An 11,504-nucleotide genomic window follows, 5' to 3' on the forward strand; every position below is an offset into this window, starting at 1 on the left:
CCTGGGTACGATGGGAAAGCGCGAGGTGATGTTGCGGCCTCCGGCCAGCACCGGTCGATGCGTCCACTTCATTTGGCCTCTGAAGGGCTACTCTTGTCACCCATTTCTTCGATTAAACTCCATGTTTCCTGTTCCAGCCACTCAGCGGAAAGTAGTGTGCTTCTTGCGACTATTTTCCTTCGATTTTGACTTCTCCGAGTCTACCCAGCTCTCCTTCCTTCCAGCTACAGCGTAGGCTCTTTCATGTTTCAAGCGGCCATTTCCCAAACCCACTTCGGCAAAGGCAACTATCCATGGAAAATCCTGCTAACACTGTTATCGACCTAGCAAACTCGAGAATTCGCATTCAAAATGGAATACTCCGACTGGAAGCAGTACATACAAGTGGGTACCCACACTGTCCCACTAGTCGGCGAACTTTGGCATTTCTGAAGTGGACTCCGCATTCCATCGCACGGTCAGTCCCCGAATAACCCTGCCTCTGTTTCTTTTCGGCGGTAACGTCCCAAACGCTTAATGACACTCTATCCCATACTTGCGAAGGCGGAGATAGTTGTACGGCAACGGCGCAAGGAATCAGCACCGATCGACATGACTGCGGCCACCCAAAACTGTGGGTCATCCAGGTTGACCTGGCCCTCGGTCAAGTGGTAGTCCATCATGTTCTCGGCCATTTCAATAGCCACCATCCATACCATGCTCATATTGGCATGGGATCCATCATGATGGCTTCAAGTAAGTTCGATGGCGAACTTGCGATCTTGGAGTTGCATAGCTGACCAGGCGGGGACACTCCAGTGGCCAGCGGCATTACAACATCTGTCATCCTCGAAACGATTCTTCTCCGGTGCCGCGCCGACCAGCTTTCCTGGCCCATGGTGGCACGCTTCTGCGATCGGCATGAGCGTAGTATGTTTGAAGAATCCATAGGGCGGAGAAATCGCCTACAGTGCAGCCGATCAGACAGCGCGGAGTGTTAAGACCGGCCCGCTTCTATATAGACTTGCCTAGCCAGTAATCTGTTGTCCAGGTTGACAGCAGGGGCCGAACATCTTTAGTCGTCGACGCACTGCCTGCACACTTTGAATGAGGCATTTTTCGCACAGGCTTCTCGCAGTAGCCAAATGACCGGTGCTGGGTAGGTGTCGTTATGGACGGCATCCGACGAAATGCAGAGCGAGTAACTCAGGGCATGAGCCTGGGAGAAGGGAATTGGAATCTCATTTTGTACTCGATGATGATGATGCCCGTCTGCGGATCGCAAGTCGCGAGGTGAAGTGCTCGGAGAGAAGTGTGCCACCAACCATTATTGAATGAAGTGGCCAAGAACGCGCCAGAATATCCGGCTTCAACAACGCACAATTCGCGCGGTGGGTAGACATCGTACGCAGGCAAAATGATTCAAGACACATTGCGCATAAATACCGCAGATGGGGACTTGGATGACAAGAATGAGAAAACACAAAGTGTCCTTTTTTTTTGAAGTACGAGGTTTGAGGATTCAGTTGAGGTCTCACCTGGAACTGTTTGAGATTCAATGATTCCTTCATTAGATTCATTATTGGTGGATTTAACGAGATTCGTTTCTTTCGCAGGCCGCCTTGCCCCCCACAGTTGAGAATACCGTTAAAGCCCGCCCCGATTTGACCTCCCGAGATAGTCACCACTTTATTTAATTCCTATCTCATCTTCCCTTGCGCTACGGTCAGCAAGAGAGATTCGTTCTCACTGATCTTCAAGGGCATATCGTATGATTGATAATAAAACTGTAGCTATGTTTCTGTCTCCATCTTTCCTGCGTCCATGTCCGACGCGTTTTGATCCTATGGAGAACACTTTCGCGTGAAAGCCAGCCAGTACTAGGAAGTATTAGATGGTAATAGAATAATAGATAGTGATCCAAGCTTCTCATTTCAGGGACAGTCACTGTCACGATTAAAAATTGAATCAGTGCAATGATGAAAGCAATCTTTGCCCATCTCTTGTGTCGATGCCCTGTGGCTGGTAAGTAAAAGACTCCTTCAAGTACTTTAACACTGCTGCTCAATTGCTATACTGACTCATAACCCACCAGCCTAACTTAGCTGAGTATCCTAGCCGTTCACCCAATACATCACACCTTCTGGGAATTTTGCATGGCAAGGATTTCTACTCGTTACCGATTTGACCTGGGCCAACGTCCTCACCAAAAGGTGGCCTTTCCTTTTCCTCTAGTGTCTTACTAAGATCGTTACAGAATCAAAATCCTCAAAGACGTAGATTTTCCAGTGCTAACTAAAACAACCCGCTCCTCGACTGGTACTCGAAACATGCATCTGTCACCTAGTCCGAGAGAGCACCTGTAAGGGATGCAGATCCTTCTCCTGGCGAATGTGTACATCGCATGAGATAACGACTCATACATATCCTAATCAATTGGACTTGAGGTAAATGGATAATGCACAATGAAGCTTGAATGCCAGAGTAATGCATAATGAAAAAAACAACCCAATAAATCTCTTAATGTTAAAACTAAGCGAGTAGATAAGTCCCTCCTCGAGCTACAACTACCTAAGATCCAATTTTACGGCAATCAATAGCCTCGATTCTCGAGCCGCGACGATCGCGTCGATTGCCGGCCGCGCAGCTAGACGCACATTCCCGCCTTTTGCAGCACAATCCATTCCAAAAGGCGCAAATGGCCCGAAATGCAGACTTGAAAATAGAACCTGCCAGCCTCGATCCGAGACCGAAATAGTGCCTTGGTTATTAGGGCTGCGGTCAGTACCCGAGCCTAAATTGACCTGTATTGTATTGCCGTATAGTGGTGACATACCCCTGACCCATCGTCGACCGAGGTCCATCAAGTGACCGACTCCACCTACCCCATCCGGGGTCGACCCCAGCTTCGCAAGCTCCCCTTTCATCTCTGTAGCTGACGGGGCTAGCGATCCAAGCTGCTCTAACTATGTCGGATACGTACGGAAGCTATCAGACCGAGATCTACGGCAAGGGAGCCCTGGCGGGTATCCTGCCCAGTGTGACGACGGATCCCCGGCTGCTGGAGGAGCAGGCGCGGAAGACGATGGGTGTGCGGGCGTTCAACTATGTCGCTGGCGGGGCGGGGGAGAAGGCGACGATGGATAGTAATCGGCTTGCATTTCGACAGTGGAAATTGTATGTCTTTCCTCTCAAGTTGATGCTTGAAAATACTAACCACTAGAATGATGTAGAATCCCGCGAATGATGCGCAGTGTCAGTTCCGACTCTCCAAACTCTCCAATCTACAGAGACAAGTCTAACACCTGCATGATCTAGATGAACGGCCAAGATGTGTCAGTCAACCTCTTCGGCAAAAAATACGACCACCCACTCATCATGGCCCCAATCGGGGTACAGGGAATCTTCCACGAGGAAAAAGAAACCGGGCTCGCAAGCGTCTGTGAAGAAGTCGGCATCCCCTACACCATGAGCACGGCAGCCAGCAGCACCATCGAAGAGGTTGCTGCAGCCAACGGCGATGGCAGACGCCGGTACCAGCTCTACTGGCCGCAAGACAACGATATCACGCTATCGCTCCTCAACCGGGCCAAGGCGAGCGGTTTCGAGGTCTTGGTGATTACGCTGGATACGTGGTCGCTCGCGTGGCGGCCGGCCGACCTGGATAATGCCTACGTGCCCTTTATCAAGGGCATTGGGTGCCAGGTCGGGTTTAGCGATCCGGTGTTCAGGGAGAAGTTTGCGAAGGAGACTGGGTCAACGCCGGAGGGTGATGTGATTGGGGCGTCGCGGGCGTGGATTGGTCAGGTTGTTGCCAGTGGACCGCATACATGGGAGGATCTCGCTTTTGTGAGGAAGCATTGGACGGGTCCGATTGTGTTGAAGGGGATCCAGCACGTAGATGACGCGCGGAAGGCGTTGGAGTATGGATGCGATGGCATTGCGGTCTCGAATCATGGCGGTATGTGTGCATCTCCACCTCGATTCCCAACATGATAAGTGATAAGCGGGTGCTAATTCATTTGTTTACATCTTCAGGTCGGCAGGTCGACGGGGCCATTGGTTCTTTGGATGTTCTCCCCGAGATCGTCGACGCGGTCGGGGACAAAATGACCGTCTTGTTCGACTCGGGCGTTCGCACTGGCGTGGATGTCATCAAGGCACTGTGTCTGGGTGCGCAGGCGGTGCTGGTCGGTCGCCCAGTCATTTATGGATTCGGAATTGAAGGGCGCAATGGGGCACGCCAGGTCTTGCAGGGTCTGCTGGCGGATTTCTGGCAGAGTATGGGCCTGGCGGGCATCCGGACGGTCGGCGACTGTAACCGAGAACTGATCCGCAAGGTACAGCACGCGGGCGATGTCAAAGCGATGATGTAGTGGTCTAGACTCGGGTTGTACAGGCAGGCCATAGTGAGTAGTAGTACCAGGGAGTGCCTTGTAAATTGGCTGGCGCCGAAGTACCGGTACGTCATCCCTTAACGCGGATCACATGTGAGCGCGAATCGGGCAGGGGTTACACGCCACTTCTTGTTTGCTTTCTTATACTTTACTCAAGGTAGAGTCAATGAACATTCTCTAGATACCCAGAGGTAACCTCGTTGCGCTCATCTCCATGGCTCACAATGGAGGCTCCCAACAATATTGCAAATAACCCCGACGACACGCAGATCGCCCCCGCGGTCACCCACCTTCCCGCGACGTCGGGTACAACGCTGCTCCCGCGGCCAGTCGCGTCCTTGGTATCACTGCTGACCCAGTCGACCTCGCTCTCGCTGCGCGTGGGGACCTTCTTCGGCGGCGTGGCTCTCGATGGCGCGCGAGCAACCACCCTCACCAGCCTCGAACTAGGCCGCGCCTTGATCGAAGGTATCCTAACGCGCGCCGGGCGAGATGTGGCCATTCGTAGCGGGGACGAACACGGGAGGATGGAGGCCGAGTCGTTGCTGGAACGAAGTGTATGTCCCTTGCATTTCAAGCTCACCCTATTTTCTGCCCCGATGCTGATATAGATCCATAGTTAGCTACCCTGCATACAACTGTAACCTCGGCATCTTTCTTCGCCGCGGCGACATTCCATTTTTCCTCCACGACGCTAGCGTCCGTGGCCAACTTCTCCCAGGCACTTCTGTCGACTCTAGATGCGATCCTAGGCTCGACCGAGTCGTCCCGAGCCATTGCAGCTATCATCACGCTCATCCGGCGTGAGTTCCGGTCTGTAGATTCCAATGCCGATGCCGAGAATATTGGCGTGGGAGATTTACTCATTGGATCTGTTGGCTTTGCTCTGTTACAGCGATGGGGCAAAAAGAAAACTGAACGAACGCTGCGTGAAAAGGGCGGGGATGAGATCGTCTGGGATACGGTCATTCTGGACAACGGTGCCAGGGCCGACGTGGTCGGGGCGCATCAGCTGCAATTTTCGAATGGAGAGCGCGAGGAACTTCCCGCCGAACCGGAAAGTGCTTCTTTCGTGATGCCTGGCAATGGTGATGAGTCTTTTGATGCGGTTCATCGACGATCCAGCATTGATCCCCTTGCCGGATCTCGACTCTCGATTACTTTAGATGGTCAACAACAAGTGTCCGATGAAGACCTTCAGGCTTATATCATGAGTCAACTACCTCAAGGCTGTCACGCCTCGATCAAATCTGAAGTTTTGACTGCTCGGACAATTACGGTCGACATCTTCAATGACGATATGGCCGAGATTGCTGCTCCGCCTGGCACTACGATGATTGAGGAACGGTTCCATCATGACCACGACTATGATAATTCCAATGTCCCGGAATACCAGCGACTTCCCAGGCATACAGTCGTTTTCCGGACCGCGTTCAACAAGTCCCAGAGTACTCAGCTTCGGCCCCACGACCTTCCCAATGATGCGAGCTCATCTGATTCTGACCAAACTCACTGCCCTCTGCCAATGCCAACCCATACACTACCATCAACACATCTGGGGCCTCGCTCGCAGCAAACACAGTCTCACTCAGACTCCAGCAACTCCACCCTCAAGCGACATGTATCCAGCCCCGAACCGCCCAACGGCCAAACCCAAAAACCGCCATTCGGACGGAACTCACTCTCGAAGTTCGCACAGCGAGTCAAGACAAATGGTTCAGAGAAGTCAGAAACACTGAAAAGACCTGCGCCCAAGAAGCCGGCCTCAAAACTACCAGGTCCGACTCCATCTGGAATCCCTACCATTCGTCCTCCTCTGAAGCCTGCTAAAGGAACAGCTTCAGTCGAGGACGCAACAGCAAGAGAGGTTGCCAATCGCGCAGAGCAGAGGAAACGTACCAGCGAAATACCAGATCGACCAAGTACTCCAGCCCCGAACCGAGGACTACGACGATCCCCCTACCCAGGCTCACCCCAATCTCCTCGAACACCAGCCAGGCCCATCCCATCTCGGGATCCTCACGGCCGCACAAACTCCCGCGCAGGCCACTTCGCTGTCCGTGAAAAGAGCCAGGAATGTCTTCTAACTCAGACGGATGCATTTTCGCGTCGTCGGGCGGGCGAACTACGACCTGGATCCCCGGCTACAACGCGCCATGTCCGCAGCAGCAGTTCCATGTCTCTGACAAGATCCGAAACGGATGGCACGGTCTCGGTCAATGACCATCGACCCGGCTCTTCGGTGCTGCATAGACGGTCTCAATCGTATACACCAAGCATGTACTCCGTCGCCACGGCTGGCTCAGAAACATCGCTGCTTCTCGCCCATCGTCCACGCAAAAGCGCCTACGAAGACACAGATACCATCCAGGCTCTAAATCGCGACGGCCTTGTTCCGGGTATTTTCCCAGTGAGACACTTTGTCCAGAACATCCGGCGTTTCTGCCGCTTCTCCTCTGCTTCCTACGGCGCCAGTGCACTGAAAGTCATGGGCGTGCCGAAGGGTTCAAACTTGAAGACTCTCCCACAGATCACATCCGACAGCCACGAGCACAGCGCCTTCTCCGACCACACGGGCCTTCCATCGTCGACGATCCTGCTCTCCTCCTTTGTCGATCCAGCCGGCGGCTCCAACGCAGCCGGCGAGACGGAAAGCGGCTTCCCACTCGTCCACTATCTCTCGGCCGACCATGATTCCAAAGCCATCGTCCTGACTCTGCGTGGAACGTGGGGTTTCGAGGATATTCTCACTGACATGACATGCGACTACGACGACCTGGAATGGCAAGGCAAGAACTGGAAGGTGCACAAGGGGATGCACGCATCCGCCAAGCGACTCCTCGAAGGTGGCGGTGGAAGGGTAATGATTACCCTCCGCGCAGCATTAGAAGAGTTTGCCGACTACGGCGTCGTGTTATGCGGACACTCCCTTGGGGGCGGTGTCGCTGCCCTCCTTGCAACGATGATCTCCGAGCCAAACCCCAATGCCACAGGGACGTCCTTCGTGACAGCCTCGTATCAACCAGCTCCGTGTCCGCGCCTCCTAGCTGTCGACAGCGAGACAAGTCTACACGCCTCAAGCCCAGAGCCAAAGACCTACAACCTTCCCACTGGCCGCCCAATCCACGTCTACGCCTACGGTCCTCCAGCCGTGATGTCGCCATTCCTCCGCCTCGCAACAAGGGGGCTGATAACAACCATCGTGAACGGAGGCGACGTGGTCCCGAGTCTATCACTCGGCATCCTGCACGATATGCACACAGCCTCCTCAGCCTTCAAAACAGATGTCGGCGGCGCAAAATCGCACATCCGGAACCGTCTCCACGAGTCCCTGCGTCAGAGCATCATCCACAAGTTCTACGTCAACCAGCCGCCGCTGGTCATCAATGCCGGCGACGGGGTCGGCGAGGACGCCTGGGCGTGGAAAACGCTCAACCTCCTCCGGGATGAGATGCGGGCGCCGAAACTCATGCCGCCCGGTGAAGTGTTTGTTGTTGAGACTATGCGCGTGCTGCAGCGGGAGGCGTTTACGCCGGCGCCGGACTTTAGTGCGGCGGATTCGTATCCGAGGCTTGGGCGGCCGGCGACGAGGGTGCAGATGCGCTTTGTCAGGGATGTGGATGCTTTCTTTGGCGAGTTGAGGTTTGCGGGTGGTATGTTGAGTGATCATAATCCGGCACGGTATGAGACGAGTCTTGCGGCGTTGGCAAGGGGAGTTCTTGATGAGTGACCTCGCGGGCTAGTTTGTGGTGATGTTTGATTTTTGATGATTTTTGATGATTTTATGATTTGATATACGTTGATATATGAAGCGTGGATATGGACATAGATCGGATTTGGGGTAATATGGATTGGGACTGGATATGGTTCTGGACAGGGAATGGATCTCCGAATGAAGCTCACCAACTAGGGTTTCTTTTGGGCATGAATCCGAATGGATAATCAGCATAGCATAGATAGACACAGTAGACAATCATTTCCAATCCCTCATAGCGCCGACTACATCAGCATCAGCTCATAGATCAACATCCAACCCCTGTAGTACACCGAGCCCGCCACCGGATATCCCCAACCCGAGCAACCTTCAACCAGCCCCTACCTCAACAAGCACGTCACCGGCCAAGCCAACAAACCCACCGGCAGAACAACGGCAAAACAAGAAATGCGACTCGAACTATACTCCACTACGAGTAAGGATGAATCTACCCCCGTCACGGTTCATCCAACCCCTCAAGACTGAAACCACCCCCAGCAAACCCACCAACCCCGAAAATGCCTCAACACCCCACCCCGATAAGACACGAACCTGCATCAGCGACGTACGGCAGTGGATATATCACCAGAAGAAGTGGACATGGCTAATAGGGAGAATTTGGTGAATACTACGTGATGTGAGGATGTTGGGTGAATCGTAGAATAATACATTTCTCGTAATTTTATTTACGATCAGATCAGGGCCATCTATATCCCGTCCAGGGAAAATCCAATCCAATCCAAGTCCATCCGTAGGAAATCCGAAAAACAAAACCAGGGTATCACGGCAGAAGCCATAAAACACAAAAACGCCAACCATCATCATCACGCCCATAACCAGGGTATTTGGAATAGTACCAGTCTCATCCGAAACCGTGAGGGCGAAATCACCGCAAAACATCACCCGCATCTAAGAAACTAGAGCGGTAGCAGCTGGTGGCGCCGGTCGTCCAGAGTGACAGCCCCGCTCGTGACGCTTCATGTTACTGCGCACGGAGAAGGCCTTGCCGCAGCCGGCGTGGGTGCAGCGGAAGGGCTTCTCGCCCGTGTGCGAGTGGGAGTGGATGCGCAGAGAGGAGGGGCGGGAGAAGGCCTTGTGGCAGGTTCGGCAGATATACCGGTCATGGTTCTGCTGGTAGGGTGCCGCTGTTGAGGGCGGGAAGTAGTGGTGGTGTTGCCAGGCCGGAGTCACAGGCGAGATGAGAGAGGGCGATTGAGACTGCGGCGCGGGCGCAGGAGCCGGCGCGGTCTGTTGCGGGAGAGACTGGGGAATGGGCGCAGAGATGGTGGGTGCGAAGGTGGTGGTTGTTGGTGGTGGGCGGGTGTAGTACATGTTTGCGTCGGAGCTGTAGGAGGCGACGCTGGGGGCGGGCGAGGCGTAGGGCCCGTGGTGGTGTGCGGAGCCGGTGGAGGAAATGGAGGTGCGGTGGTGTTGCTCCTTGTGCTCGATCGGGGAGCTGCTGTGGCTGTGGCCGGAGCCGGAGCCGGGGCGCAGTGGTGGTGTTGGGGGGAGATGGACGGTGTCGTAGCGAGCATCGCGCTGGTGAGCGGGTGGGCTCAGGCGTTGGCGCTCTGGGGTTTGTTAGACCCATTCAGGATATTGTATGAGAATGTTGAGGCGACTTACTAGCTGCGTGACCGTCGGCACCCTCGAGAAGAGCTGTGATCGAAGGCAGCGAGCACTTGGGCTGCTCTTCCACTGGCGGCGAGGGAGGCGCTTGCGGGGAGCGCTTGAACTCCTCAGGACAAGCCCGCTTGGGGGCGGCGTGCAAAAGATTGGCCAGATCCATGATGTCTGTACCGTTGCCGGGAGTGTGGGGGTAAAGATGGGAAGTCGTGGGAGGGAGACCGAAGGAGCAGGGACACGAGGTTTATAGAGGCGGGCATCGGGAATCTCGCGTGGATGATCGCCAGCGGACGATGCCGACGGGGGGGAAGTGGAGGCAGTAATTTACCAAAAGGTGAGACAGTCCGTTCCAAAGCTTAATTTGATTAATAGAATATTCAAGGGAACGGAGATTAACGGGTCCAGATGCATACGTACATGCTTTGAAAGTGCAGCGACAATACTACAAATGTGTTGGGATGGGCAATCCCTGTGGGTCCGCTAGGCCCGATATGGGAGGCCGGAAAGTCCCCGTTGCTCACCTCGCCTCCGGTTAGTGCAGATCCTGCTTACCTGTCACATCACGTCCAGCCCCATAAACGGCTGATCGCACCGAACTGATCTTGTCGATCGTTTCATCTGTTGAGAGATGAACATGTGTCCGGAGCTTTGGATGTGCGATGGATGCATTTTGTTTGACCAGAATAAATATCTAGAATATTGTCACGATTATTTACGCTGTTTGACACCTCCGATTCTCCCACGTTTCGGTGTTGGGGGCCCCGGATTGTGTCGCGTGGGAAATCAAAAACGGAAGGTGCAAAGTTACGCTCGGGGCTAACCCGATGCGTGCATAACTCCGATGGGGCCAAATCCTCCTTACATAACCCGAGTATGGTAACGGTGTAATCGTCGTACGCCTCAGAGTGCGGTCGATGACGGCGTGGCGGCTCCAAGCGCTCGGGCGCCCATGTGGGCTCGCTTAGGGCAACCTTGTCGAGGTGGTACAAGCAAAGCTACCCGCTGGTCGGTGCTGGGAGAACTCTCTTTACACTTTGCAATTCCCGGTGTAGATGCTTGGCTGCCAAATGCTTTTTCCATGGTTACTATCTTAAGAAGGTGCGAATATCTCGTCGATCGCACCCTGAAGATCCAATCGACCCACCGTGGCCAGCGACCAGAATGGACAGTCGAAGCGATCGCCGATCTTCCAGAAGGGATCTTCGTCGTGTACCACAATACCGCGTGTCCGTCTGTGCACTTTCTGCACGCTCAGGGATTGGCCGTTGACGGGCCCGCCGTCCCGACCTCGTGGAAGCGAGCTCCACCCAACATGGTCGGGATCGCCTGCTCCGTGCATGTCAGAGGATGTAGTATAGGGTGAGGAGAAGATGCGAAAGGAAATATTCGAGTATCAAGTCATGTATAAAAATATTAATTGATGGATTCAATTTCAAGCAGAGGACGGATATTGTATGTCCTGAAGGTATATGTTGTATGGAGGACTAGATGATCCGCGATCCCCTGATCGGCCTTTCCAAATCCACCAACCACCCTTTGCCCTCGGCATTTCGCTCGGGATCGACTAGCGCTCCTCCAGAGCCGGTGTAAGGATTCCATCCGGCTTGATTGGATGCGGCTCCTGAGTACACCTGAGTAATCGCCGCACTTTTTATGGGGTCGCGAGATGGTGGAGAGCGCCATCACCGTCGTTGGAGTACCACACTTGTCAGGGGGTCCAGACCTGTCCGGACACCCTCGTAGGAAGG

At 54.1% G+C, this 11,504-nt stretch overlaps 5 protein-coding genes across 5 annotated transcripts; 2 read left to right on the forward strand and 3 right to left on the reverse strand.

Moving 5' to 3' along the window:
* Positions 1–524: 524 nt before the first annotated feature.
* N7532_002732 (uncharacterized protein) lies at positions 525–704 on the reverse strand (the record flags this gene model as incomplete). Its single annotated transcript, XM_056615226.1, has 1 exon — positions 525–704. The coding sequence occupies one exon, from the start codon at positions 702–704 to the stop codon at positions 525–527; it is 180 nt and encodes a 59-aa protein (XP_056478198.1).
* A 2,243-nt stretch (positions 705–2,947) lies between these two features.
* On the forward strand, positions 2,948–4,355 carry N7532_002733 (lactate 2-monooxygenase; the record flags this gene model as incomplete). Its single annotated transcript, XM_056615227.1, has 4 exons — positions 2,948–3,156; positions 3,213–3,234; positions 3,298–3,940; positions 4,018–4,355. 4 exons carry the CDS (start codon positions 2,948–2,950, stop codon positions 4,353–4,355), a joined length of 1,212 nt encoding a protein of 403 aa, XP_056478199.1.
* A 245-nt stretch (positions 4,356–4,600) lies between these two features.
* On the forward strand, positions 4,601–8,106 carry N7532_002734 (lipase family protein; the record flags this gene model as incomplete). The annotated part of the gene is made up of 2 exons (XM_056615228.1): positions 4,601–4,933; positions 4,996–8,106. 2 exons carry the CDS (start codon positions 4,601–4,603, stop codon positions 8,104–8,106), a joined length of 3,444 nt encoding a protein of 1,147 aa, XP_056478200.1.
* Positions 8,107–9,039: 933 nt separating this feature from the next.
* Positions 9,040–9,919, reverse strand: N7532_002735 (uncharacterized protein; the record flags this gene model as incomplete). The annotated part of the gene is made up of 2 exons (XM_056615229.1): positions 9,040–9,701; positions 9,757–9,919. The coding sequence occupies 2 exons, from the start codon at positions 9,917–9,919 to the stop codon at positions 9,040–9,042; spliced, it is 825 nt and encodes a 274-aa protein (XP_056478201.1).
* Positions 9,920–10,846: 927 nt separating this feature from the next.
* N7532_002736 (uncharacterized protein) lies at positions 10,847–11,095 on the reverse strand (the record flags this gene model as incomplete). Its single annotated transcript, XM_056615230.1, has 1 exon — positions 10,847–11,095. One exon carries the CDS (start codon positions 11,093–11,095, stop codon positions 10,847–10,849), a length of 249 nt encoding a protein of 82 aa, XP_056478202.1.
* Between the last annotated feature and the right edge of the window lie 409 nt (positions 11,096–11,504).

Source organism: Penicillium argentinense (genome assembly GCF_028826775.1).
Source record: "Penicillium argentinense strain IBT 30761 chromosome Unknown utg000003l_segment0_segment0, whole genome shotgun sequence".
In the NCBI taxonomy this organism is placed as follows: domain Eukaryota; kingdom Fungi; phylum Ascomycota; class Eurotiomycetes; order Eurotiales; family Aspergillaceae; genus Penicillium; species Penicillium argentinense.